Source organism: Pristiophorus japonicus, chromosome 1 (assembly GCF_044704955.1).
Source record: "Pristiophorus japonicus isolate sPriJap1 chromosome 1, sPriJap1.hap1, whole genome shotgun sequence".
Taxonomy (NCBI): Eukaryota; Metazoa; Chordata; class Chondrichthyes; family Pristiophoridae; genus Pristiophorus; species Pristiophorus japonicus.
Window position 1 is genome coordinate 6345972 of NC_091977.1, and position 23734 is coordinate 6369705.

The 23734-nt window shown below is 50.4% G+C and overlaps 1 protein-coding gene across 2 annotated transcripts in view; it reads left to right on the forward strand.

Moving 5' to 3' along the window:
* The window catches only part of oxct1a (3-oxoacid CoA transferase 1a), a 115908-nt gene that overhangs the window by 25561 nt on the left and 66613 nt on the right, over window positions 1-23734 (forward strand). For both annotated transcript variants that reach the window (XM_070877169.1, XM_070877175.1), the window contains exons 2-3: window positions 18773-18881; window positions 20698-20788. In XM_070877169.1, the coding sequence (XP_070733270.1) occupies window positions 18773-18881; window positions 20698-20788 (200 nt within the window). The remainder of the gene's footprint in view (window positions 1-18772; window positions 18882-20697; window positions 20789-23734) is intronic.

The window sequence follows — 23734 nt, forward strand, 5'->3', positions numbered from 1 at the left end:
TGATATACAGTGACAGACCTGTACCCACCAGTACTGTACCCCAGTGTTTTGCAGTGACACAGCTGTACCCACCAGTACTGTACCTCAGTGTTGTACAGTGACAGACCTGTACCCACCAGTACTGTACCCCAGTGATATACAGTGACAGACCTGTACCCACCAGTACTGTACCCCAGTGTTTTGCAGTGACACACCTGAACCCACCAGTACTGTACCTCAGTGTTATATAGTGACAGATCTGTACCCACCAGTACTGTACCCCACTGTTATACAGTGACAGACCTGTACCCACCAGTACTGTCTCCCAGTGTTATACACTGACAGAACTGTACCAACCAGTACTGTACCACAGGACTATACAGTGACGGACCTGTAACCACCAGTGCTGTCCCGTGTTATACAGTGACAGACCTGCACCCACCAGTACTGTACCCCAGTGTTATACAGTGACAGACCTGTACCCACCAGTACTGTACCACAGTGTTATACAGTGACAGGCCTGCACCGACCAGTACTGAACCCCAGTGTTATACAGTGACACCTGTACCCACCAGTGCTGTACCCCAGTGTTATTCAGTGACAGACCTGTACCCACCAGTACTATATTCCAGTGTTATACAGTGATAGAGCTGTACCCACCAGTACTGTACCCCAGTGTTATACAGTGACAGACCTGTACCCTAGTACTGTATCCCAGTGTTATACAGTGACAGACCTGTACCCTAGTACTGTATCCCAGTGTTATACAGTGACAGATCTGTACCCACCAGTACTGTACCACAGGACTATACAGTAACGGAGCTGTAACCACTAGTGCTGTGCCCGTGTTATACAGTGACAGACCTATATCCACCAGTACTGTACCCCAGTGTTATGCAGTGACAGGCCTGTACCCTAGTACTGTATCCCAGTGTTATGCAGTGACAGGCCTGTACCAACCCGTACTGTACCCCAGTGTTATTCAGTGACAGACCTGTACCCTAGTACTGTATCCCAGTGTTATGCAGTGACAGACCTGTACCCACCAGTACTGTACCACAGGACTATACAGTGACGGACCTGTAACCACCAGTGCTGTACCCGTGTTATACAGTGACAGACCTGTACCCACCAGTACTGTACCCCAGTGTTATACAGTGACAGACCTGTACCCACCAGTACTGTACCACAATGTTATACAGTGACATGCCTGTACCCACCAGTACTGTACCCCAGTGTTATTCAGTGACAGACCTGTACCCACCATTGCTGTACCCCAGTGTTATTCAGTGACAGACCTGTACCCACCTGTACTATATTCGAGTGTTATGCAGTGATAGAGCTGTACCCACCAGTACTGTACCCCAGTGTTATACAGTGACAGACCTGTACCCTAGTACTGTATCCCAGTGTTATACAGTGACAGATCTGTACCCACCAGTACTGTACCACAGGACTATACAGTGACAGATCTGTACCCACCAGTACTGTATCTCAGTGTTATACAGTGACAGATCTGTACCCACCAGTACTGTACCACAGGACTATACAGTGACGGACCTGTAACCACTAGTGCTGTGCCCGTGTTAAACAGTGACAGACCTGCATCCACCAGTACTGTATCCCAGTGTTATGCAGTGACAGGCCTGTACCCACCCGTACTGTACCCCAGTGTTATACAGTGACAGGCCTGTACCTACCAGTACTGTACCACAGTGTTATACAGTGACACCTGTACCCACCAGTGCTGTACCCCAGTGTTATACAGTGACAGACCTGTACCAACCAGTACTGTACCCCAATTTTTATACAGTGACACCTGTACCCACCAGTACTGTACCCCAGTATTATACAGTGACAGACCTGTACCCACCAGTACTGTACCCCAGTGTTATACAGTGACAGACCTGTACCCACCAGTACTGTGCCCCAGTGTTATACAGTGACAGACCTGTACCCACCGGTACTGTACCCCAGTGTTATACAGTGACAGACCTGTCCCCACCAGTACTGTGCCCCAGTGTTATACAGTGACAGACCTGTACCCACCAGTACTGTGCCCCAGTGTTATACAGTGACAGACCTGTACCCGCCAGTACTGTACGCATGTGGTATACAGTGACAGATCTGTACCCACCAGTACTGTACCCCAGTGATATACAGTGACAGATGTGTACGCACCAGTGCTGTACCGCAGTGGTATACAGTGACAGACCTGTACCCACCAGTACTGTACCCCAGTGTTATACTGAGACAGACCTGTACCCACCAGTACTGTACCCCAGTGTTATACAGAGACAGAACTGTACTCACCAGTACTGTATCCCAGTGTTATACGGTGACTGATCTGTACCCACCAGTACTGTACCCCAGTGGTATACAGTGACAGATCTGTACCCACCAGTACTGTACCCCAGTGGTATACAGTGAAAGGCCTGTACCCTAGTACTGTATCCCAGTGTTATACAGTGACAGAACTGTACCCACCACTACTGTACCACAGGACTATACAGTGACGGAACTGTAACCACCAGTGCTGTACCCGTGTTATACAGTGACAGAAATGTATCCACCAGTACTGTATCCCAGTGTTATGCAGTGACAGGCCTGTACCCACCAGTACTGTACCCCAGTGTTATACAGTGACAGACAGGCCTGTACCCACCAGTACTGTACCCCAGTGTTATACAGTGATACCTGTACCCACCAGTACTGTACCCCAGTGTTATACAGTGACAGACCTGTACCCACCAGTACTGTACTCCAGTGTTATACAGTGACACCTGTACCCACCAGTGCTGTACCCCAGTGTTATTCAGTGACAGACCTGTACCCACCAGTACTGTATTCCAGTGTTATACAGTGATAGACCTGTACCCACCAGTACTGTATTCCAGCGTTATACAGTGATAGACCTGTACCCACCAATATTGTAACCCAGTGCTATACAGTGACAGACCTGTACCCACCAGCACTGTCCCCCAGTTTTATACAGTGCCAGACCTGTACCCACCTGTACTGTGCCCCAGTGTTATACAGTGACAGACCTGTACCAACCTGTACTGTACCCCGGCGTTATACAGTGACAGACCTGTACCCACCAGTACTGTACTCCAGTGTTTTCCAGTGACAGACCTGTACCCCAGTGTTATACAGTGACAGGCCTGTACCAACCTGTACTGTGCCCCAGTGTTATACAGTGACATACCTATACCCACCAGTACTGTAGCCCATTGTTATACAATGAAAGACCTGTACCCAACAGTACTGTGCCCCAGTGTTATACAGTGACAGACCTGCACCCCAGTACTGTACCGCAGTGTTATACGATGACAGACCTGTACCCACCAGTACTGTACCCTGGTGTTATACAGTGACAGACCTGTACCCACCAGTCATGTACCCCGGTGTTATACAGTGACAGACCTGTACCCCTGTACTGTAACCCAGTGTACGACAGTGACAAACCTGTACCCACCAGTACTGTATCCCAGTGTTATACAGTGACAGACCTAAACCCACCAGTACTGTATCCCAGTGTTATACAGTGACAGACATGCACCCACCTGTACTGTACCCCAGTGTTATGCAGTTTCAGATCTGTACCCGGCAGTACTGTACCACAGGGCGAAACAGTGACAGATCTGTACCCAGCAGTACTGTACCCCATTGTTATACAATGAAAGACCTGTACCCACCAGTACTATATCCCAGTGTTAATACAGTGACAGACCTGTACCCACCAGTACTGTAGCCCAGTGTTATTCAGTGACAGACCTGTACCCACCAGTACTGTAGCCCAGTGTTATACAGTGACAGACCTGTACCCACCAGTACTGCAACCCAGTGTTATACAGTGATAGACCTGTACCCACCAGTACTGTACCCCAGTGTTATACAGTGACAGACCTGTACCCCGGTACTGTGCCCCATTCTGAAAAGTGAGGGTGAACAGCCAGTTATCGTGGTGCATATAGGTACCAACGATATAGTTAAAAAACGGGATGAGGTCCTACGAGACGAATTTAAGGAGCTTGGAGCTAAATTAAAAAGTAGGACATCAAAAGTAGTAATCTCGGGATTGCTACCAGTGCCACGTGCTAGTCAGAGTAGGAATCGCAGGATAGCTCAGATGAATACGTGGCTTGAGCAGTGGTGCAGCAGGGAGGGATTCAAATTCCTGGGGCATTGGAACCGGTTCTGGGGGAGTTGGACGGTCTGCACCTGGGCAGGACCCGAACCAATGTCCTAGGGGGAGTGTTTGCTAGTGCTGTTGGGGAGGAGTTAAACTAATATGGCAGGGGGATGGGAACCAATGCAGGGAGACAGAGGGAAACAAAATGGAGACAGAAGCAAAAGACAGAAAGGAGATGAGTAAAAGTGGAGGGCAGAGAAACCCAAGGCAAAAAACAAAAAGGGCCACTGTACAGCAAAATTCAAAAGGGTCAATGTGTAATAAAAAGGCAAGCATGAAAGCTCGGTGCCTCAATGCGAGGAGTATTCGGAACCCAGGAGAGGGCTCTGACCTAGTTAGAGTGGGTGAGAGCTCAGATGAACAGGACCCCAAGAAAGAGAGCAAAAGGCAGGGGGCAACAGAGCAGAGTAGCACAGGGGTAAGTGTAAACCACAAGGTGATAGGAAGGGACAATATGTATGAATATAAAGGGGCTGCAGGAGGGGTCAAAACTAAAAATCATGGTTTAAAAACTAGTATTAAAACACTCTACCTAAACGCACGCAGCATTCGAAATAAAGTAAATGAGTTGACGGCACAAATCATTACAAATGGGTATGATTTGGTGGCCATTACAGAAATGTGGTTGCAGGGTGGCCAAGACTGGGAATTAAACATACAGGGGTATCTGACGATTCGGAAAGATAGACAAGAAGGGAAAGGAGGTGGGGTAGCTCTGTTAATAAAGGATGATATCAGGGCAGTTGTGAGAGACGATATTGGCTCTAATGAACAAATGTTGAATCATTGTGGGTGGAGATTAGAGATAGTAAGGGGAAAAAGTCACTGGTGGGCGTAGTTTATAGGCCCCCAAATAATAACTTCACGGTGGGGCGGGCAATAATCAAGGGAATAATGGAGGCATGTGAAAAAGGAACGGCAGTAATCATGGGGGATTTTAACCTATATATCGATTGGTCAAATCAAATCGCACGGGGTAGCCTGGAGGAGGAATTCATAGAATGCATACGGGATTGTTTTTTAGAACAGTATGTTACAGAATCTACAAGGGAGCAAGCCATCTTCGATCTGGTCCTGTGTAATGAGACAGGAAAAATAAACGATCTCCAAGTAAAAGATCCTCTCGGAATGAGTGATCACAGTATGGTTGAATTTGTAATACAGATTCAGGATGAGGAAGTAGTGTCTCAAACGAGCGTACTATGCTTAAACAAAGGGCCTACAGTGGGATGAGGGCAGAGTTGGCAAAAGTAGACTGGGAACACAGACTAAACGGTGGCACAATTGAGGAACAGTGGAGGACTTTTAAGGAGCTCTTTCATAGTGCTGAACAAAAATATGTTCCAGTGAAAAAGAAGGGCGGTAAGAGAAGGGATAACCAGCCGTGGATAACCAAGGAAATAAAGGAGAGTATCAAAATAAAACCAATGCGTATAAGTTGGCCAAGGTTAGTGGGAAACTAGAAGATTGGGAAAATTTTAAACGACTGCAAAGAATGACTAAGAAAGCAATAAAGAAAGGAAAGATAGATTACGAAAGTAAACTTGCGCAAAACATAAAAACAGATAGTAAAAGCTTTTACCGATATATAAAACGGAAAAGTGTGACTAAAGTAAATGTTGGTCCCTTAGAAGATGAGAAGGGGGATTTAATAATGGGAAATGTGGAAATGGCTGAGACCTTAAACAATTATTTTGCTTCGGTCTTCACAGTGGAAGACACAAAAACCAAAAATTGCTGGTCACGGGAATGTGGGAAGGGAGGACCTTGAGACAATCACTATCACTGGGGGGGGTAGTGCTGGACAGGCTAATGAGACACAAGGTAGACAAGTCCCCTGGTCCTGATGAAATGCATCCCAGGGTATTAAAAGAGATGGCGGAAGTTATAGCAGATGCATTCGTTATAATCTACCAAAATTCTCTGGACTCTGGGGAGGTACCAGCGGATTGGAGAGCAGCTAATGTAACGCCTCTGTTTAAAAAAGGGGGCAGACAAAAGGCAGGTAACTATAGGCCAATTAGTTTAACATCTGTAGTGGGGAAAATGCTTAGAAGCTATCATTAAGGAAGAAATAGCGGGACATCTAGATAGGAATAGTGCAATCAAGCAGACGCAACATGGATTCATGAAGGGGAAATCATGTTTAACTAATTTACTGGAATTCTTTGAGGATATAACGAGCTTGGTGGATAGAGGTGTACCGATGGATGTGGTGTATTTAGATTTCCAAAAGGCATTCATTCGATAAGGTGCCACACAAAAGGTTACTGCAGAAGATAAAGGTACGCGGAGTCAGAAGAAATGTATTAGCATGGATAGAGAATTAGCTGGCGAACAGAAAGCAGAGAGTCGGGATAAATGGGTCCTTTTCGGGTTGGAAATCGGTGGTTAGTGGTGTGCCACAAGGATCGGTGCTGGGACCACAACTGTTTACAATATACATAGATGACCTGGAAGAGGGGACAGAGTGTAGTGTAACAAAATTTGCAGATGACACAAAGATTAGTGGGAAAGCGGGTTGTGCAGAGGACACAGAGAGGTTGCAAAGAGATTTAGATAGGTTAAGCAAATGGGCTCAGGTTTGGCAGATGGAATACAATGTCGGAAAGTGTGAGGTCATCCACCTTGGGGAAAAAAAACAGTAAAAGGGAATATTATTTGAATGGGGAGAAATTACAACATGCTGAGGTGCAGAGGGACCTGGGGGTCCTTGTGCATGAAACTCTTTTTGGAGTTCATCTGCAAAACAAAAAACATTAAACCGTGCCACCCGACCTGGGTGACACACCAGACATTTACAAGGCCCTTTTTTTTTTTCCCCCTTTTTTTTTTGTTTTTTTTTGTGTTTTTCTTTTTTTGTTTTTTTTTTTGGGGCACTAAAATCACAATTTTCCCCAGTGCCCCCTATAAAAGGGGACACTAAAAGCACCGGCAATTAAAACAAATTAAACTTAAAAACGTAAAATCAAATTAAAATTTGGTTGCCGGGCTCCTTGTGCAAGAATCCCAAAAGGTTAGTTTGCAGGTGCAGCAGATAATCAGGAAGGCGAATGGAATGTTGGCCTTCATTGCGAGAGGGATGGAGTACAAAAGCAGGGAGGTCCTTCTGCAACTGTATAGGGTATTGGTGAGGCCGCACCTGGAATACTGCGTGCAGTTTTGGTCACCTTATTTAAGGAAGGATATACTAGCTTTGGAGGGGGTATAGAGACGATTCACTCGGCTGATTCCGGAGATGAGGGAGGGTTACTTTATGATGATAGATTGAGTAGACTGGGTCTTTACTCGTGGAGTTCAGAAGGATGAGGGGTGATCTTATCGAAACATTTAAAATAATGAGAGGTATAGACAAGATAGAGGCAGAGAGGTTGTTTCCACTGGTAGGGGAGACTAGAACTAGGGGGCACAGCCTCAAAATACGGGGGAGCCAATTTAAAACCGAGTTGAGAAGTAATTTCTTCTCCCAGAGGGTTGTGAATCTGTGGAATTCTCTGCCCAAGGAAGCAGTTGAGGCTAGCTCATTGAATGTATTCAAGTCACAGATAGATAGATTTTTAACCAATAAGGGAATTAAGGGTTACGGGGAGCGGGCGGGTAAGTGGAGCTGAGTCCACGGCCAGATCAGCCATGATCTTGTTGAATGGCGGAGCAGGCTCGAGGGGCTAGATGGCCTACTCTTATTCCTAATTCTTATGTTCTTATGTTATACAGTGACAGACCTGTACCCACCAGTACTGTCCCCCAGTGTTATACAGTGACAGACCTGTACCCACCAGTACTGTACCCCAGTGTTATACAGTGACAGACCTGTACCCACCAGTACTGAACCCCAGTGTTACACAGTGACAGACCTGTACCCACCAGTACTGTACCCCAGTGTTATACAGTGACAGACCTGTACCCACCAGTACTGTACCCCAGTGTTACACAGTGACAGACCTGTACCCACCAGTACTGTACACCAGTGTTACACAGTGACAGACCTGTACCCACCAGTACTGTACCCCAGTGTTATACAGTGACAGACCTGTACCCACCAGTACTGTACCCCAGTGTTATACAGTGACAGACCTGTACCCACCAATACTTTACCTCAGAGTTATACAGTGATGGACCTGTAGCCTCCTATTTTATACTGAACTGCTGCAGTGAATCTCAGCTGCGTTAATTTTGGAGAGGTGAGAAGGGTGTAAGTGAGATTAATTTCACTTAATGAGGGGATGTGCTCTTGGTTTCTATCGGAGAATTGTTTGGTAATCACGGTTCCTGGAGTTCTTGACAACACCCCTGTTTGAAATGTTTGTTTATAGTTCAGTAGCTCACCGTCCCTTGCCTTCCACGCAACGTGAAGATGTGGAATACCAGCCTGTCCCGGGGCGGGTGTGCTCTGTGTAGCTGGCCTGCAGGTGCCCCAAAGGGTGCTGGAGGTTTCTGTAACTGAGTGACATCCCTCGATCCCATGGCTGTCCCAGGCACGGGTTGGTGAAGCCCAAGCGTTGGCTTGGTCAGACAGTCACCCAATCAGGTTCTGCCCCCGAGCTCGGTGACCTTTGAGCCTGCTCTGGCCTCCTGCAGCAAGGCTCCGCGTGCGGTGAGAGGGATGTGAAGCTGATCACTGACTCTCCATTTCAGCAGCTCCGACAGCAACTAGTGCAACAGGTTTCCAGAAATGTTCTCAGCGCGTCTTGGGGTCGTGTTCTCTCACCCCTCTGTGTTCCCCCGACCCCTCCCTGCCCCAACCTTGACCCCTCCTCTCCCCCCCCCACCTCAATCCCCCCTCATCCCCCCCCACCTCGACCTCCTCACCCCCCCGCCTCAACCCCTCCCCCCCCCACCTCAATCCCCCCTCACCCCCCCACCTCGACCCCCTCACCCCCCCCCGCCTCGACCCCTCCCCCCCCACCTCAATCCCCCCTCACCCCCCCACCTCGACCCCCTCACCCCCCCCCGCCTCAACCCCCTCACCCCCCCCCCGCCTCGACCCCCTCACCCCCCCCGCCTCGACCCCCTCACCCCCCCCCCCCGCCTCGACCCCCTCACCCCCCCCCCGCCTCGACCCCTCACCCCCCCGCCTCGACCCCTCACCCCCCCCGCCTCGACCGCTCACCCCCCCGAGCCTCGACCCCTCACCCCCCCGCCTCGACCCCCTCACCCCCCCCCGCCTCGACCCCCTCACCCCCCCGCCTCGACCCCCTCACCCCCCCGCCTCGACCCCCTCACCCCCCCGCCTCGACCCCCTCACCCCCCCGCCTCGACCCCCTCACCCCCCCGCCTCGACCCACTCACCCCCCCCCGCCTCGACCCCCTCACCCCCCCGCCTCGACCCCCTCACCCCCCCGCCTCGACCCCCTCACCCCCCCGCCTCGACCCCCTCACCCCCCCCCGCCTCGACCCCCTCACCCCCCCCGCCTCGACCCCCTCACCCCCCCCGCCTCGACCCCCTCACGCCCCCGCCTCGACCCCCTCACCCCCCCCGCCTCGACCCACTCACCCCCCCCGCCTCGACCCACTCACCCCCCCCGCCTCGACCCCCTCACCCCCCCCGCCTCGACCCACTCACCCCCCCCCGCCTCGACCCACTCACCCCCCCCGAGCCTCGACCCCCTCACCCCCCCCGCCTCGACCCCCTCACCCCCCCCCCGCCTCGACCCCCTCACCCCCCCCCGCCTCGACCCCCTCACCCCCCCCCGCCTCGACCCCTCACCCCCCCCCGCCTCGACCCCTCCCCCTCCCCACCTCAATCCCCCCTCACCCCCCCACCTCGACCCCCTCACCCCCCCCGCCTCAACCCCTCACCCCCCCGCCTCGACCCCTCACCCCCCCGAGCCTCGACCCCTCCCCCTCCCCACCTCAATCCCCCCTCACCCCCCCGCCTCAACCCCTCACCCCCCCGCCTCGACCCCTCACCCCCCCGCCTCGACCCCTCCCCCTCCCCACCTCAATCCCCCCTCACCCCCCCGAGCCTCGACCCCTCCCCCTCCCCACCTCAATCCCCTCCCCCTCCCACCTCTTCCCCCCCCCCCAGCCCCCCACCTCGATCCCTCCCCTCATCCCCCCCACCTCGACCTCCTCACCCCCCCCGCCTCGACCCCCTCACCCCCCCGCCTCGACCCACTCACCCCCCCCGAGCCTCGACCCCTCCCCCTCCCCACCTCAATCCCCCCTCACCCCCCCACCTCGACCCCCTCACCCCCCCACCTCGACCCCCTCACCCCCCCGCCTCAACCCCTCACCCCCCCGCCTCGACCCACTCACCCCCCCCGAGCCTCGACCCCTCCCCCTCCCCACCTCAATCCCCCCTCACCCCCCCACCTCGACCCCCTCACCCCCCCACCTCGACCCCCTCACCCCCCCGCCTCAACCCCTCACCCCCCCGCCTCGACCCACTCACCCCCCCCGAGCCTCGACCCCTCCCCCTCCCCACCTCAATCCCCCCTCACCCCCCCACCTCGACCCCCTCACCCCCCCACCTCGACCCCCTCACCCCCCCGCCTCAACCCCTCACCCCCCCGCCTCGACCCCTCACCCCCCCACCTCGACCCCTCCCCCTCCCCACCTCAATCCCCCCTCACCCCCCCAAGCCTCGACCCCTCCCCCTCCCCACCTCAATCCCCCCTCACCCCCCCACCTCGACCCCTCACCCCCCCCGCCTCGACCCCCTCACCCCCCCCGAGCCTCGACCCCCTCACCCCCCCCCACCTCGACCCCCTCATCCCCCCCGCATCCAACAAGCAATAAGGGTGCGTGCAGTAAAGATACAGCAGTAATCATGGGCGACTTTAATCTACAGATAGATTGGAATAACCTAACTGGTAGGAATACGGTGGAGGAGGATTTCCTGGAGTGTATTAGGGATGGTTTTCTCGACCAATATGTCGAGGAACCAACCAGAGAGCTGGCCATCCTAGACTGGGTGATGTGTAATGAGAAGGGACTAATTAGCAATCTTGTTCTGCGAGGCCCCTTGGGGAAAAATGATCATAATATGGTAGAATTCTTTATTAAGATGGAGAGTGACAAAGTTAATTCAGAGACTAGGGTCCTGAACTTAAGGAACGGTAACTTAGACGGTATGAGATGTGAATTGGTTAGAATAGACTGGCAAAGGATACTTAAAGGGTTGACGGTGGATAGGCAATGGCAAACATTTAAAGATCATATGGATGAACTTCAGCAATTGTACATCTGTGTCTGGAGTAAAATTAAAACGGGGAAGGTGGCTCAACCATGGCTAACAAGGGAAATTAAGGATAGTGTTAAAGCCAAGGAAGAGGCATATAAATTGGCTAGAAAAAGCAACAAACCTGAGGACTGAGACAAAATTAGAATTCAACAAAGGAGGACTAAGGGTTGAATTAAGAAGGGGAAAATAGAGTACGAGAGGAAGTTTGCAGGGAACATAAAAACTGACTGCAAAAGCTTCTAGAAATATGTGAAGAGAAAAAGATTAGTGAAGACAAATGTAGGTCCCTTGCAGTCAGATTCAGATGAATAATGGGGAACAAAGAAATGGCGGACCAATTGAACCAATACAAAGGAAGACCTTCCGAATGTACTAGGGGACCGAGGGTCTAGTGAGAAGGAGGAACTGAAAGATATCCTTATTAGGCGGGAAATTGATGGGATTTAAGGCCGATAAATCCCCAGGGCCTGATAGTCTGCATCCCAGAGTACTTAAGGAAGTGGCCCTAGAAATAGTGGATGCATTGGTGATCATTTTCCAACAGTCTATCGACTCTGGATCAGTTCCTATGGACTGGAAGGTACCTAATGTAACATCACTTTTTAAAAAAGGAGGGAGAGAGAATACGGGTAATTATAGACCGGTTAGCCTGACATCAGTAGTGGGGAAAATGTTGGAATCAATCATTAAGGATGAAATAGCAGCGCATTTGGAAAGCAGCGACAGGATCGGTCCAAGTCAGCATGGATTTATGAAAGGGAAATCATGCTTGACGAATCTTCTGGAATTTTTTGAGGATGTAAGGTAGCAGAGAGGACAAGGGAGAACCAGTGGATGTGGTGTATTTGGACTTTCAAAAGGCTTTTTGACAAGGTCCCGCACAAGAGATTGGTGTGCAAAATTAAAGCACATGGTATTGGGGGTAATGTACTGACGTGGATAGAGAACTGGTTGGCAGACAGGAAGCAGAGAGTCGGGATAAACGGGTCCTTTTCAGAATGGCAGGCAGTGACTAGTGGGGTGCCGCAGAGCTCAGAGCTGGGACCCCAGCTCTTTACAATATACATTAACGATTTGGATGAAGGAATTGAGTGTAATATCTCCAACTTTGCGGATGACACTAAACTGGGTGGCGGTGTGAGCTGTGAGGAGGATGCTAAGAGGCTGCAGGGTGACTTGGACAGGTTAGGCGAGTGGGCAAATGCATGGCAGATGTAGTATAATATGGATAAATGTGAGGTTATCCATTTTGGGGTCAAAAATATGAAGACAGAATATTATCGGAATGGTGGCAGATTAGGAAAAGGGGAGGTGCAACGAGACCTGGGTTACATGGTTCATCAGTCATTGAAAGTGGGCATGCAGGTACAACAGGTGGTAAAGAAGGCAAATGGTATGTTGGCCTTCATAGCTAGGGGATTTGAATATAGGAGCAGGGGGGGTCTTACTGCAGTTGTACAGGGCCTTAGTGAGACCTCATCTGGAATATTGTGTACAGTTTTGGTCTCCTAGTCTGAGGAAGGACGTTCTTGTTATTGAGGGAGTGCAGCGAAGGTTCACCAGACTGATTCCAGGGATGGCTGGACTGTCATATGAGGAGAGACAGGATCAACTGGGCCTTTATACACTGGAGTTTAGAAGGATGAGAGGGGATCTCATAGAAACATATAAGATTCTGACGGGACTGGACAGGTTAGATGCGGGTAGATTGTTCCCGATGTTGGGGAAGTCCAGAACCAGGGGACACAGTCTTAGGATAAGGGGTAGGCCATTTAGGACTGAGATGAGGAGAAACTTCTTCACTCAGAGAGTTGTTAACCTGTGGAATTCCCTGCCGCAGAGAGTTGTTGATGCCAGTTCATTGGATGTATTCAAGAGGGAGTTAGATATGGCCCTTACTGCTAAGGGGATCAAGGGGTATGGAGAGAAAGCAGGAAAGGGGTACTGAGGTGAATGATCAGCCATGATCTTATTGAATGGCGGTGCAGGCTCGAAGGGCTGAATGGCCTACTCCTGCATCTATTTTCTATGTTTCTATGACCCCCTCACCCCCCCCGCCTCGAGAACCCCCCGCCCCTCCCTCTCCCCCGCCTCCATCCCCTCCACCCCCGCTCCCCCTCCCGCCGCTTTCTCTCCTCCCCCTCCCTCCTCTCCCCGCCCCTGACCCCCATCTCTTCCCACCCCTCCCCTCCCCCACGCTCCCCTCACCCCCTCTATTTCCAGTATTTTAGGTCAGTGTGCCGAACGTTCTCGGCGTAACTGTTTCAGACCCGTCTGTCTTTCTGGCTCTTTCTGAATGTGCGAGTGTGTTCATTACCTGCATTCTCTTCATTCTGTGCACGTTGTAACTCCGAGCGGTATCCAATGTACGGGTTATTGTCGACTGTTTCACACAGGCTAAAGGTTCAGCAGCAAACTGTTGCTGACCTGGCAGTATCCGGCTGAATCTCTTGGGGAAACTTCAGATTCCAGACACAGTCAATCATTCATTCGCTCCTTCCACCAGGGCTGGGGACAGTGAGCTCTCACTGCTGGGTGCAGCTCAACCGTGTGAGTGGGACAAGACCTCGCTCGTGGCCCAGGGAGAGAGCAGCAGCCTATAGCCCTTGGTCAATAACAACTGTACACACAAACCTGCAGCATTCACAATCAAATCATTAATGTACAAAGTTCCTGAGTGAAGTCTGGTATATTTCCCCCCATTTGTTGAAGGGACGGGGTCTGGCCGAGCTGCAGTTCCACAGCCTGCGCTTACCGTCCGGTAACTTGAATCGAGTGACTGCTCTACATCTGTGTTGTCAGCAGACTATTCATAAGAAATAGGAGCAGGATTAGGCCATACGGCCCCTCGAGCCCGCTCCGCCATTTAATATGATCATGGCTGATCCGATCATGGACTCAGCTCCACTTCCCCGCCCGCTCCCCATAACCCCTTATCCCCTTATCGGTTAAGAAACTGTTTATTTCTGTCTGAAATTTATTCCATGTCCCAGCTTCCACAGCTCTCTGAGGTAGAGAATTCCAAAGCTTCACGACCCTCTGGGGAGAAGAAATTCCTCCTCATTTCTGTCTTAAATGATGACACCTTATTCTGAAACTATGCTCCCTAGTTCTAGATTCTCCCATGAGGGGAACCATCCTCTCTGCATCGACCCTGTCAAGCCCCTTAAATTCTTCTACGTTTCGATAAGATCACCTCTCATTCTTCTAAACTCCAATGAGTATAGGCCCAACCTACTCAACCTTTCCTCATAAGTCAACCCCCTCATTTTAGGAATGAACCGAGTGAACCTTCTCTGAGATGCCTTCAAAGCAAGTATATCCTTCCTTAAATACGGAGGTCAAAGCTGTACGCAGTACTGCGTCCTCTGGTTCTGGACTTCCCCAACATTGGGAACATTCTTCCTGCATCTAACCTGTCCAGTCCCGTCAGAATTTTATATGTTTCTATGAGATCCCCTCTCATCCTTCTCAACTCCAATGTATAAAGGCCCAGTTAATCCAGTCTCTCCTCATATGTCAGTCCTGCCATCCCCGGAATCATTCTGGTGAACCTTCGCTGCACTCCCTCAATAGTAAGAACATCCTTCCTCAGATTAGGAGACCAAAACTGAACACAATATTCCAGGTGAGGCCTCACCAAGGCCCTGTACAACTGCAGTAAGACCTCCCTGCTCCTGTACTCGAATCCCCTAGCTATGAAGGCCAACATACCATTTGCCTTCTTCACCGCTTGCTGTACCTGCATGCCAACTTTCAATGACTGATGTACCATGATACCCAGGTCTCATTGCACCTCCCCTTTTCCTAATCTGCCGCCATTCAGATAATATTCTGACTTTGTGTTTTGGGACAATGTAGGGAGAGCTGTATCTAACCCGTGCTGTACCTGCCCTGGGAGTGTTTGATGGGACAGTGTAGAGGGAGCTTTACTCAGTATCTAACCCCGTGCTGTACCTGCCCTGGGAGTGTTTGATGGGACAGTGGAGAGGGAGCTTTACTCTGTATCTAACCCCATGCTGTACCTGCCCTGGGAGTGTTTGATGGGACAGTGTAGAGGGAGCTTTACTCTGTATCTAACCCGTGCTGTACCTGCCCTGGGAATGTTTGATGGGACAGTGGAGAGGGAGCTTTACTCTGTATCTAACCCGTGTACTTGCCCTTGACCGTAAGATGTGACAAGGTTTCCATTCCAGTGCTGACCTCCAACCCCCAAATGAAGAGGAAGTTTAGAAGAGGCAGAATTCAGTGTGAAGGTGTGTGACTCGAGCAGCATGCTGGGAAGGGACCAATCACACGCAGCACCGAGATACCGTTATTAATAAACAAGTCAAACCTTGCGTGAACCGCAATGCACTGCTGGACAAGTAGTTGGAGAAATATCTGAAGAATACGGAGGCTATGGGGAAGGGCAGGGGGGTGGGACTATCTCAGAGTCGGCACGGGCTCGAGGGGACGAATGGCCAGCCGTGCTGTAACCATGCAGGGGTATGTGACAATTTGGAAGGACAGACAGAAAGGAAAAGGAGGTGGGGTAGCTCAGTTAATAAAGGATGAGATCAGTGCGTTAGTGAGAAACGCGTTAGCAGCAAACCAGTCCCACCCACCCCTTCTCTCAACGACTATCTGTCCCACCTGTGACAGGGACTGTGGTTCTCGTATTGGACTGTTCAGTCACCTAATGATTCATTTTTAGAATGGAAGCAAGTCTTCCTTGATTCCGAGGAACTGCCTATGATGATGATGAGTGAGAAACTGATATTGGCTCAGAGGATCAAGATGTTGAATCAGTTTGGGTGGAGATAAGAAATAATAAGGGGGAAGAAGTCACTGGTGAATATAATCTATAGGCCCCCTAACAGTAGCTACACTGTTGGACAGAGTATAAATCAAGAAATAATGGAGGCTTGTAAATAAGGAACAGTAATAATCATGGACAATTTTAACCTTCATATTGATTGGACAAAACAAATTGGCCAGGGTAGCTTTGAGGAAGAGTTCATAGATTGTATCCGGGATAGTTTCCTTGAACAGTACGTTGCGGAACCAGCCAGGGAGCAGCCTATCTTAGATCTGGTACTGTGTAATGAGACAGAATAAATAAATTATCTCATAGTAAAGGATCCTCTAGGAAAGAGTGATCATAACATGGTTCAATTTCAAATTCAGTTGGAGGGTGAGAAAGTTGGATCTCAAACCAGGGCACTAAGCTTAAATAACGGAGACTACAAAGGTATGAAGGCAGAGTTGGTTAAAGTGGACTGGGAAAATAGATTAAAGTATGGGACGGTTGATGAACAGTTGCAGACATTTAAGGATATACTTCATAACTCTCAACAAAAATATATTCCAATGAGAAGTTAAGACTGTAAGAGAAGGGATAACCATCCGTGGCAAACTAAGGAAATAAGGTTTGGTGTCAAATTGGAAACGAGGTCATACAAAGTGGCCAAGACTAGTGGGAAGCCAGCAAAGAACAACCAAAGAAAAAGAAAGAGAGGGAAGATAGATTATGAAAGTAAACTAGCGTGAAATATAAAAATAGATAGTAAGAGTTTTTACAGGTACATAAAAAGGAAAAGAGTGGCTAAAGTAAATGTTGGTCCCTTAGAGGATGAGACTGGGGAATTAATAATGGGGAACAGAGAAATGGAAGAGACGTTGAACAAATATTTTGTATTGGTCTTCACGGTAGAAGACACTAAAATCATCCCAATAATGGATAAATCAAGGGGCTATAGGGAGGGAGGAACTTAATACAATCATTATCACTAAAGAAGTAGTACTCGGTAAAGTAATGGGACTAAAGGCGGACAAGTCCCCTGGGCCTGATGGCTTGCATCCTAGGGTCTTAAAAGAACTGGCTACAGAGATAGTGGCTGCATTGGTTGTAATCTACCGAAATTCCCTGGATTCTGGGGAGGTCCCAGCGGATTGGAAAACTGCAAATTTAGCGCCCCTATTTAGAAAAGGAGGCAGACAAAAAGCAGGAAACTATAGACCAGTTTGCCTAACATCTGTCGTTGGGAAAATGCTGGAGTCCATTATTAAGGAAGCAGCAGCAAGACATTTGGAAAAGCATGATTCAATCAAGCAAAGTCAGCATGGTTTTATGAAGGGGAAATCATGTTTGACAAATTTGCTGGAGTTCTTTGAGGATGTAATGAGCAGGGTGGATAAGGGGGAACCAGTGGATGTGGTGCATTTGGATTTCCAGAAGGCATTCGATAAGGTGCCATATAAAAGGTTACTGCACAAGATAAATGGTCACGGGGTTGCGGGTAATATATTAGCATGGATAGAGGATTGACGAACAAACAGAATATAGAGTGTCAGGATAAATGGGTCATTTTCTGGTTGACTAGTGGGGTGCCTCAGGGATCAGTGCTGGGGCCTCAACTATTTACAATCTGTATTAATGACTTGGATGAAGGGACCGAGTGTAATGTAGCCAAGTTTGCTGATGATACAAAAATAGGTGGGAAAGCAATAGGAGGACACAAAAAGGGATAGAGACAGGCTAAGTGAGTGGAAAAAAAATTGGCAGAAGGAGTATAATGTAGGAAAATGTGAGGTTATCCACTTTGGCAGAAATAATAGAAAAGCAAATTATTATTTAAATGGGGAGAGATTACAAAATGCTGCAGTACAGAGGGACCTGGGGGTCCTCGTGCATGAAACACCCAAAGTTAGTATGCAGGTACAGCAAGTAATTAGGAAGGCCAATGGAATGTTGGCCTTTATTCCAAGGGGAATAGAGTATAAAAGTAGGGAAGTCTTGCTACAACTGTACAGGGTATTAGTGAGGCCACACCTGGAGTACTGCGTACAGTTTTGGTCTCCGTATTTAAGGAAGGATATACTTGCATTGGAGGCTGTTCAGAGAAGGTTCACTAGGTTGATTCCGGAGATGAGGGATTGACTTATGAACATAGGTTGAGTAGGTTGGGCCTCTGCTCATTGGAGTTCAGAAGAATGAGAGATGATCTTATCGAAACATATAAGATAATGAGGGGGGGTCGACAAGGTGGCTGCAGAGAGGATGTTTCCACTGACAGGGGAGACTAGAACGAGGGGACACAATCTTAGAATAAGTTGCCGCCCATTTAAAACTGAGATGAGGAGGAATTTCTTCTCTCGGAGGGTTGTAAATCTGTGGAATTCTCTGCCCCAGAGAGCTGTGGAAGCCGGGCCATTGAATAAATTTAAGATGGAGATGGACAGATTTTTGAGCGATAAGGGAGCGAAGGGTTATGGGGAGTGGGCGGGGAAGTGGAGCTGAGTCCATGATCGGATCAGCCATGATCGTATTAAATGGCGGAGCAGGCTCGAGGGACCAGGTGACCTACTCCTGCTCCTATTTCTTATGTTCTTATGTTCATTCTATGATTCTAACTGCTTCTCATTTTCAGGGATGCAGCTGTGTGTTTTCCACCAGTGTTCAGCGACACACACAGTTCTACGATGACCCTGTGTCAGCGGTGAAGGACATTCCAGATGGCTCCACTGTTCTGGTTGGAGGTGAGCCCATCCACATTATCTCGGTACTCATCGTGTCCCTGCCCCGAACGTGTTCAGTCGTACTGTGCTTCCATCTCGTGGCTACTCTCTCGTGCCCATTCTGTATGTGTGAGCCATCACACTGAGGGGCGCCATGCTATTTGACCACATGAGGCATCGCAGAAGAGCTCCATCCTTTTGCTTTCCAAGTCAGGATGGTGTGTGTCTTGGAGGGGAACGTGGAGGTGGTGGTGTTCCCATGCACCTGCTGCCCTTGTCCTTCTAGGTGGTAGAGGTCGCGGGTTTGGGAGGTGCTGCCGAAGAAGCCTTGGCGAGTTGCTGCAGTGCATCTTGTAGATGGTACACACTGCAGCCACGGTGCGCCGGTGGTGGAGGGAGTGAGTGTTGAAGGTGGTGGATGGGGGGGCCAATCAAGCGGGCTGCTTTGTCATGCCTCGAGCTTCTCGAGTGTTGTTGGAGCTGCACTCATCCAGGCAAGTGGAGAGTATTCCATCACAGTCCTGACTTGTGCCTTGTAGATGGTGGAAAGGCTTTGGGGAGTCAGGAGGTGAGACACTCGCCGCAGAATACCCAGCCTCTGACCTGCTCTTGTTAACACAGTATTTATGTGGCTGGTCCAGTTAAATTTCTGGCCAATGGTGACACCCAGGAAGTTGATGGTGGGGGGTTCGGTGATTGTAATGCCATTGAATATCAAGGGGAGGTGATTAGACTCTCGCTTGTTGGAGTTGGTCATTGTGTGGTGTGAATGTTACTTGCCACTTATCAGCCCAAGCCTGAATGTTGTCCATATCTTGCACCATGCGGGCATGGTCTGATTCATTATTATCATCATCATCATAGGCAGTCCCTCGGAATCGAGGTAGACTTGCCTTCACTCTTAAAATGAGTCCTTAGGTGGCTGAACAGTCCAATACGAGAATCACAATCCCTGTCACAGGTGGGACAGACAGTGGTTGAGGGAAGGGGTGGGTGGGACAGGTTTGCCGCACGCTCCTTCCGCTGCCTGCGCTTGGTTTCTGCATGCTCTCAGCGATGAGACTCGAGGTGCTCAGCGCCCTCCCGGATGCACTTCCTCCACTTAGGGCGGTCTTTGGCCAGGGACTCCCAGGTGTCAGTGGGGATGTTGCACTTTATCAGGGAGGCTTTGAGGGTGTCCTTGGAACGTTTCCTCTGCCCACCTTTGACTCGCTTGCCGTGAAGGAGTTCCGAGTAGAGCGCTTGCTTTGGGAGTCTCGTGTCAGGCATGCGGACAATGTGGCCTGCCCAGCGGAGCTGATCGAGTGTGGTCAGTGCATCAATGCTGGGGATGTTGGGCCTGGTCAAGGACGCTAACGTTGGTGCGTCTGTCCTCCCAGGGGCTTTGTAGGATCTTGCGGAGACATCGTTGGCGGTATTTCTCCAGCGACTTGAGGTGTCTACCGTACATGGTCCATGTCTCTGAGCCATACAGAAGGGCAGGTATCACTACAACCCTGTAGACCACGAGCTTGGTGCCAGATTTGAGGGCCTGGTCTTCGAAACACCCTTTTCCTCAGGCGGCCAAACTGACTTTCCAGCAGGTGCCTGTTCTGTTTCCCCTCCCTAGCCCAGGGGCGTTGATGCTGACTGACTGACTGCAATGACCCTGCCACATACTGGCTCTGATCAATTAGCAGGAATCTGGGGCTTCCCTTGTCTGGCATTTGCAAAACGGATTACACACTGGATAAGCTCCTGAGCCATTGGAAATCCCTGCCAGACTTTTCTCATTTGCACTCCGCTGGATACTGACTCTCACTCTCTCTCTAAACTCCTCTCTGCATTATTCTGTTAGGTTTCGGCTTGTGTGGAATCCCCGAGAATCTGATCAAGGGTTTGCTGAAGACGGGAGTCAAGGGTATCACAGCTGTCAGTAACAATGCAGGGTGAGTGTCCGCGACACAGGAAGACCTCGGGGCGCAGGGCAGCCGCTTTAACAGCCGAGGACTTGTGGGAAATCCACTGGGGGGTAAATGTGGACGGAGCGAGCGAGCTGAACTCTGACCTTCAGTGAAGGCCCTGGCTCCAATGCCAGCCCACACTGAGGGACCTCCACACTCCTTGTGTGTCATTGCTTGGCCCAATCGCAGCCCAGGACTGAGTCGCTGCTGCTACAAGTTGTACAAACTCATACTGAGCTACTGGAGCCAACGAGGAACCTTGAGATGCCATACTGGCGCAATTGTAGGCCCTTGTACAAGATTGGATCAAAGCAGTGTAGAGGGAGCTGGAGTCGATATCTAACCCCGGCTGTACCTGCCCTGGGAGTGTTTGATGGGACAGTGTAGAGGGAGCTTTACTCTGTATCTAACCCCCTGTACCTGCCCTGGGAGTGTTTGATGGGACAGTGTAGAGGGAGCTTTACTCTGTATCTAACCCCGTACTGTACCTGCCCTGGGAGTGTTTGATGGGACAGTGTAGAGGGACTTTACTCTGTATCTAACCCCCTGTACCTGCCCTGGGAGTGTTTGATGGGACAGTGTAGAGGGAGCTTTACTCTGTATCTAACCCCCTGTACCTGCCCTGGGAGTGTTTGATGGGACAGTGTAGAGGGAGCTTTACTCTGTATCTAACCCGTGCTGTACCTGCCCTGGGAGTGTATGATGGGACAGTGTAGAGGGAGCTTTACTCTGTATCTAACCCCCTGTACCTGCCCTGGGAGTGTTTGATGGGACAGTGTAGAGGGAGCTTTACTCTGTATCTAATCCCCTGTACCTGCCCTGGGAGTGTTTGATGGGACAGTGTAGAGGGAGCTTTACTCTGTATCTAACCCCCTGTACCTGCCCTGGGAGTGTTTGATGGGACAGTGTAGAGGGAGCTTTACTCTGTATCTAACCCGTGCTGTACCTGCCCTGGGAGTGTATGATGGGACAGTGTAGAGGGAGCTTTACTCTGTATCTAACCCCCTGTACCTGCCCTGGGAGTGTTTGATGGGACAGTGTAGAGGGAGCTTTACTCTGTATCTAACCCCCTGTACCTGCCCTGGGAGTGTTTGATGGGACAGTGTGGAGGGAGCTTTACTCTGTATCTAACCCGTGCTGTACCTGCCCTGGGAGTGTTTGATGGGACAGTGTAGAGGGAGCTTTACTCTGTATCTAACCCGTGCTGTACCTGCCCTGGGAGTGTTTGATGGGACAGTGTAGAGGGAGCTTTACTCTGTACCTAACCCGTGCTGTACCTTGCCCTGGGAGTGTTTGATGGGACAGTGTAGAGGGAGCTTTACTCTGTATCTAACCCCGGCTGTATCTGCCCTGGGAGTGTTTGATGGGACAGTGTAGACGGAGCTTTACTCTGTATCTAACCCGTGCTGTACCTGCCCTGGGAGTGTTTGATGGGACAGTGTAGAGGGAGCTTTACTCTGTATCTAACCCCCTGTACCTGCCCTGGGAGTGTTTGATGGGACAGTGTAGAGTGAGCTTTACTCTGTATCTAACCCGTGCTGTACCTGCCCTCGGAGTGTTTGATGGGACAGTGTAGAGGGAGCTTTACTCTGTATCTAACCCGTGCTGTACCTGCCGTGGGAGTGTTTGATGGGACAGTGTAGAGGGAGCTTTACTCTGTATCTAACCCGTGCTGTACCTGCCGTGGGAGTGTTTGATGGGACAGTGTAGAGGGAGCTTTACTATGTTCCTGACCCTGTGATGCATCAGTTTACTTTGTCCAATGGTATTTGAACCCTTCTGTTGCAGGGGAGATTGTTTTTTTTTATTGTTTAATCTGGTTGAAGAATTATGTTGCTGAATAGCCCGCGGCTGATTGCCGTGCCCTCCGCAGGCCAGCATCCTATGGTTCTGGGTGATGGTTTTGAGTGTATCGCGGCGACAGGCAGCCTGATCAGCCGCGTTAAACATTGACAGTGATGTGTCATAGATTGATGCAATTCAAGGTTAAAACCCTCCAGTCCTGATTAGGTGTGTGATAAACTTTCGATTGCTCAGTCGAAGGCAAAGATTTAGATAAACTCTTGACCCCAACACAAAGAGCTTCTCTTTACTAACAAGTTGGCAAGTGTGCTGTGTACGTGTGTGACCTCGGGCTGGTGTACCCCTGGTAGCACCGCCACTAATCCAACTTTCTACAGAAGGGCCTTGTCGATCTCGCTGGTAACACGGAGGGGGCCGGTGCCGTGTGGGTCGGGGGGGTGTGGCACAGACTGTGTGTGTACACGGTCTGCCTGCGTTCTGGGAGTGTGTGTGTACACGGTCTGCCTGCGCTCCGGGAGTGTGTGTGTACATGGTCTGTCTCTCTGGGACTGTGTGTGTACATGGTCTGTCTGTGCTTGGAGTGTGTGTGTACACGGCCTGCCTGCGCTCTGGGAGGGTGTGTGTACACGGTCTGCCTGCGCTCCGGGAGTGTGTGTGTACATGGTCTGTCTCTCTGGGACTGTGTGTGTACATGGTCTGTCTGTGCTTGGAGTGTGTGTGTACACGGCCTGCCTGCGCTCTGGGAGGGTGTGTGTACACGGTCTGTCGCTCTGTTAATTCACAGTGTACGTCGATTTCTACCATCCACCCCACCACCCATGACCCATTGCTGCTCCTCGGAGCCGAGACAGCGGATGTGCAAAGAGAATTTGCCCGTGACGTGTATCTCTTGATCGAGCCCATTCTTGTCCTCCCCTGACATTCACATACCTGCACCTTCTAACCGGGTCACTCGATGGGGATCAGGAGCCTGGCTGTTTAATCCGCCCTGAGCTCTGATTGTTACAATTGATGTGTGTTTTATTTTGGCACCAGATACGAGGTGTTCCCAGGTGAGGGTGGGTAGGGAGGAGGGAGGGAGGATCTTTACGGAGACTGACCTGAATACCTACACACGCAGAAACAACT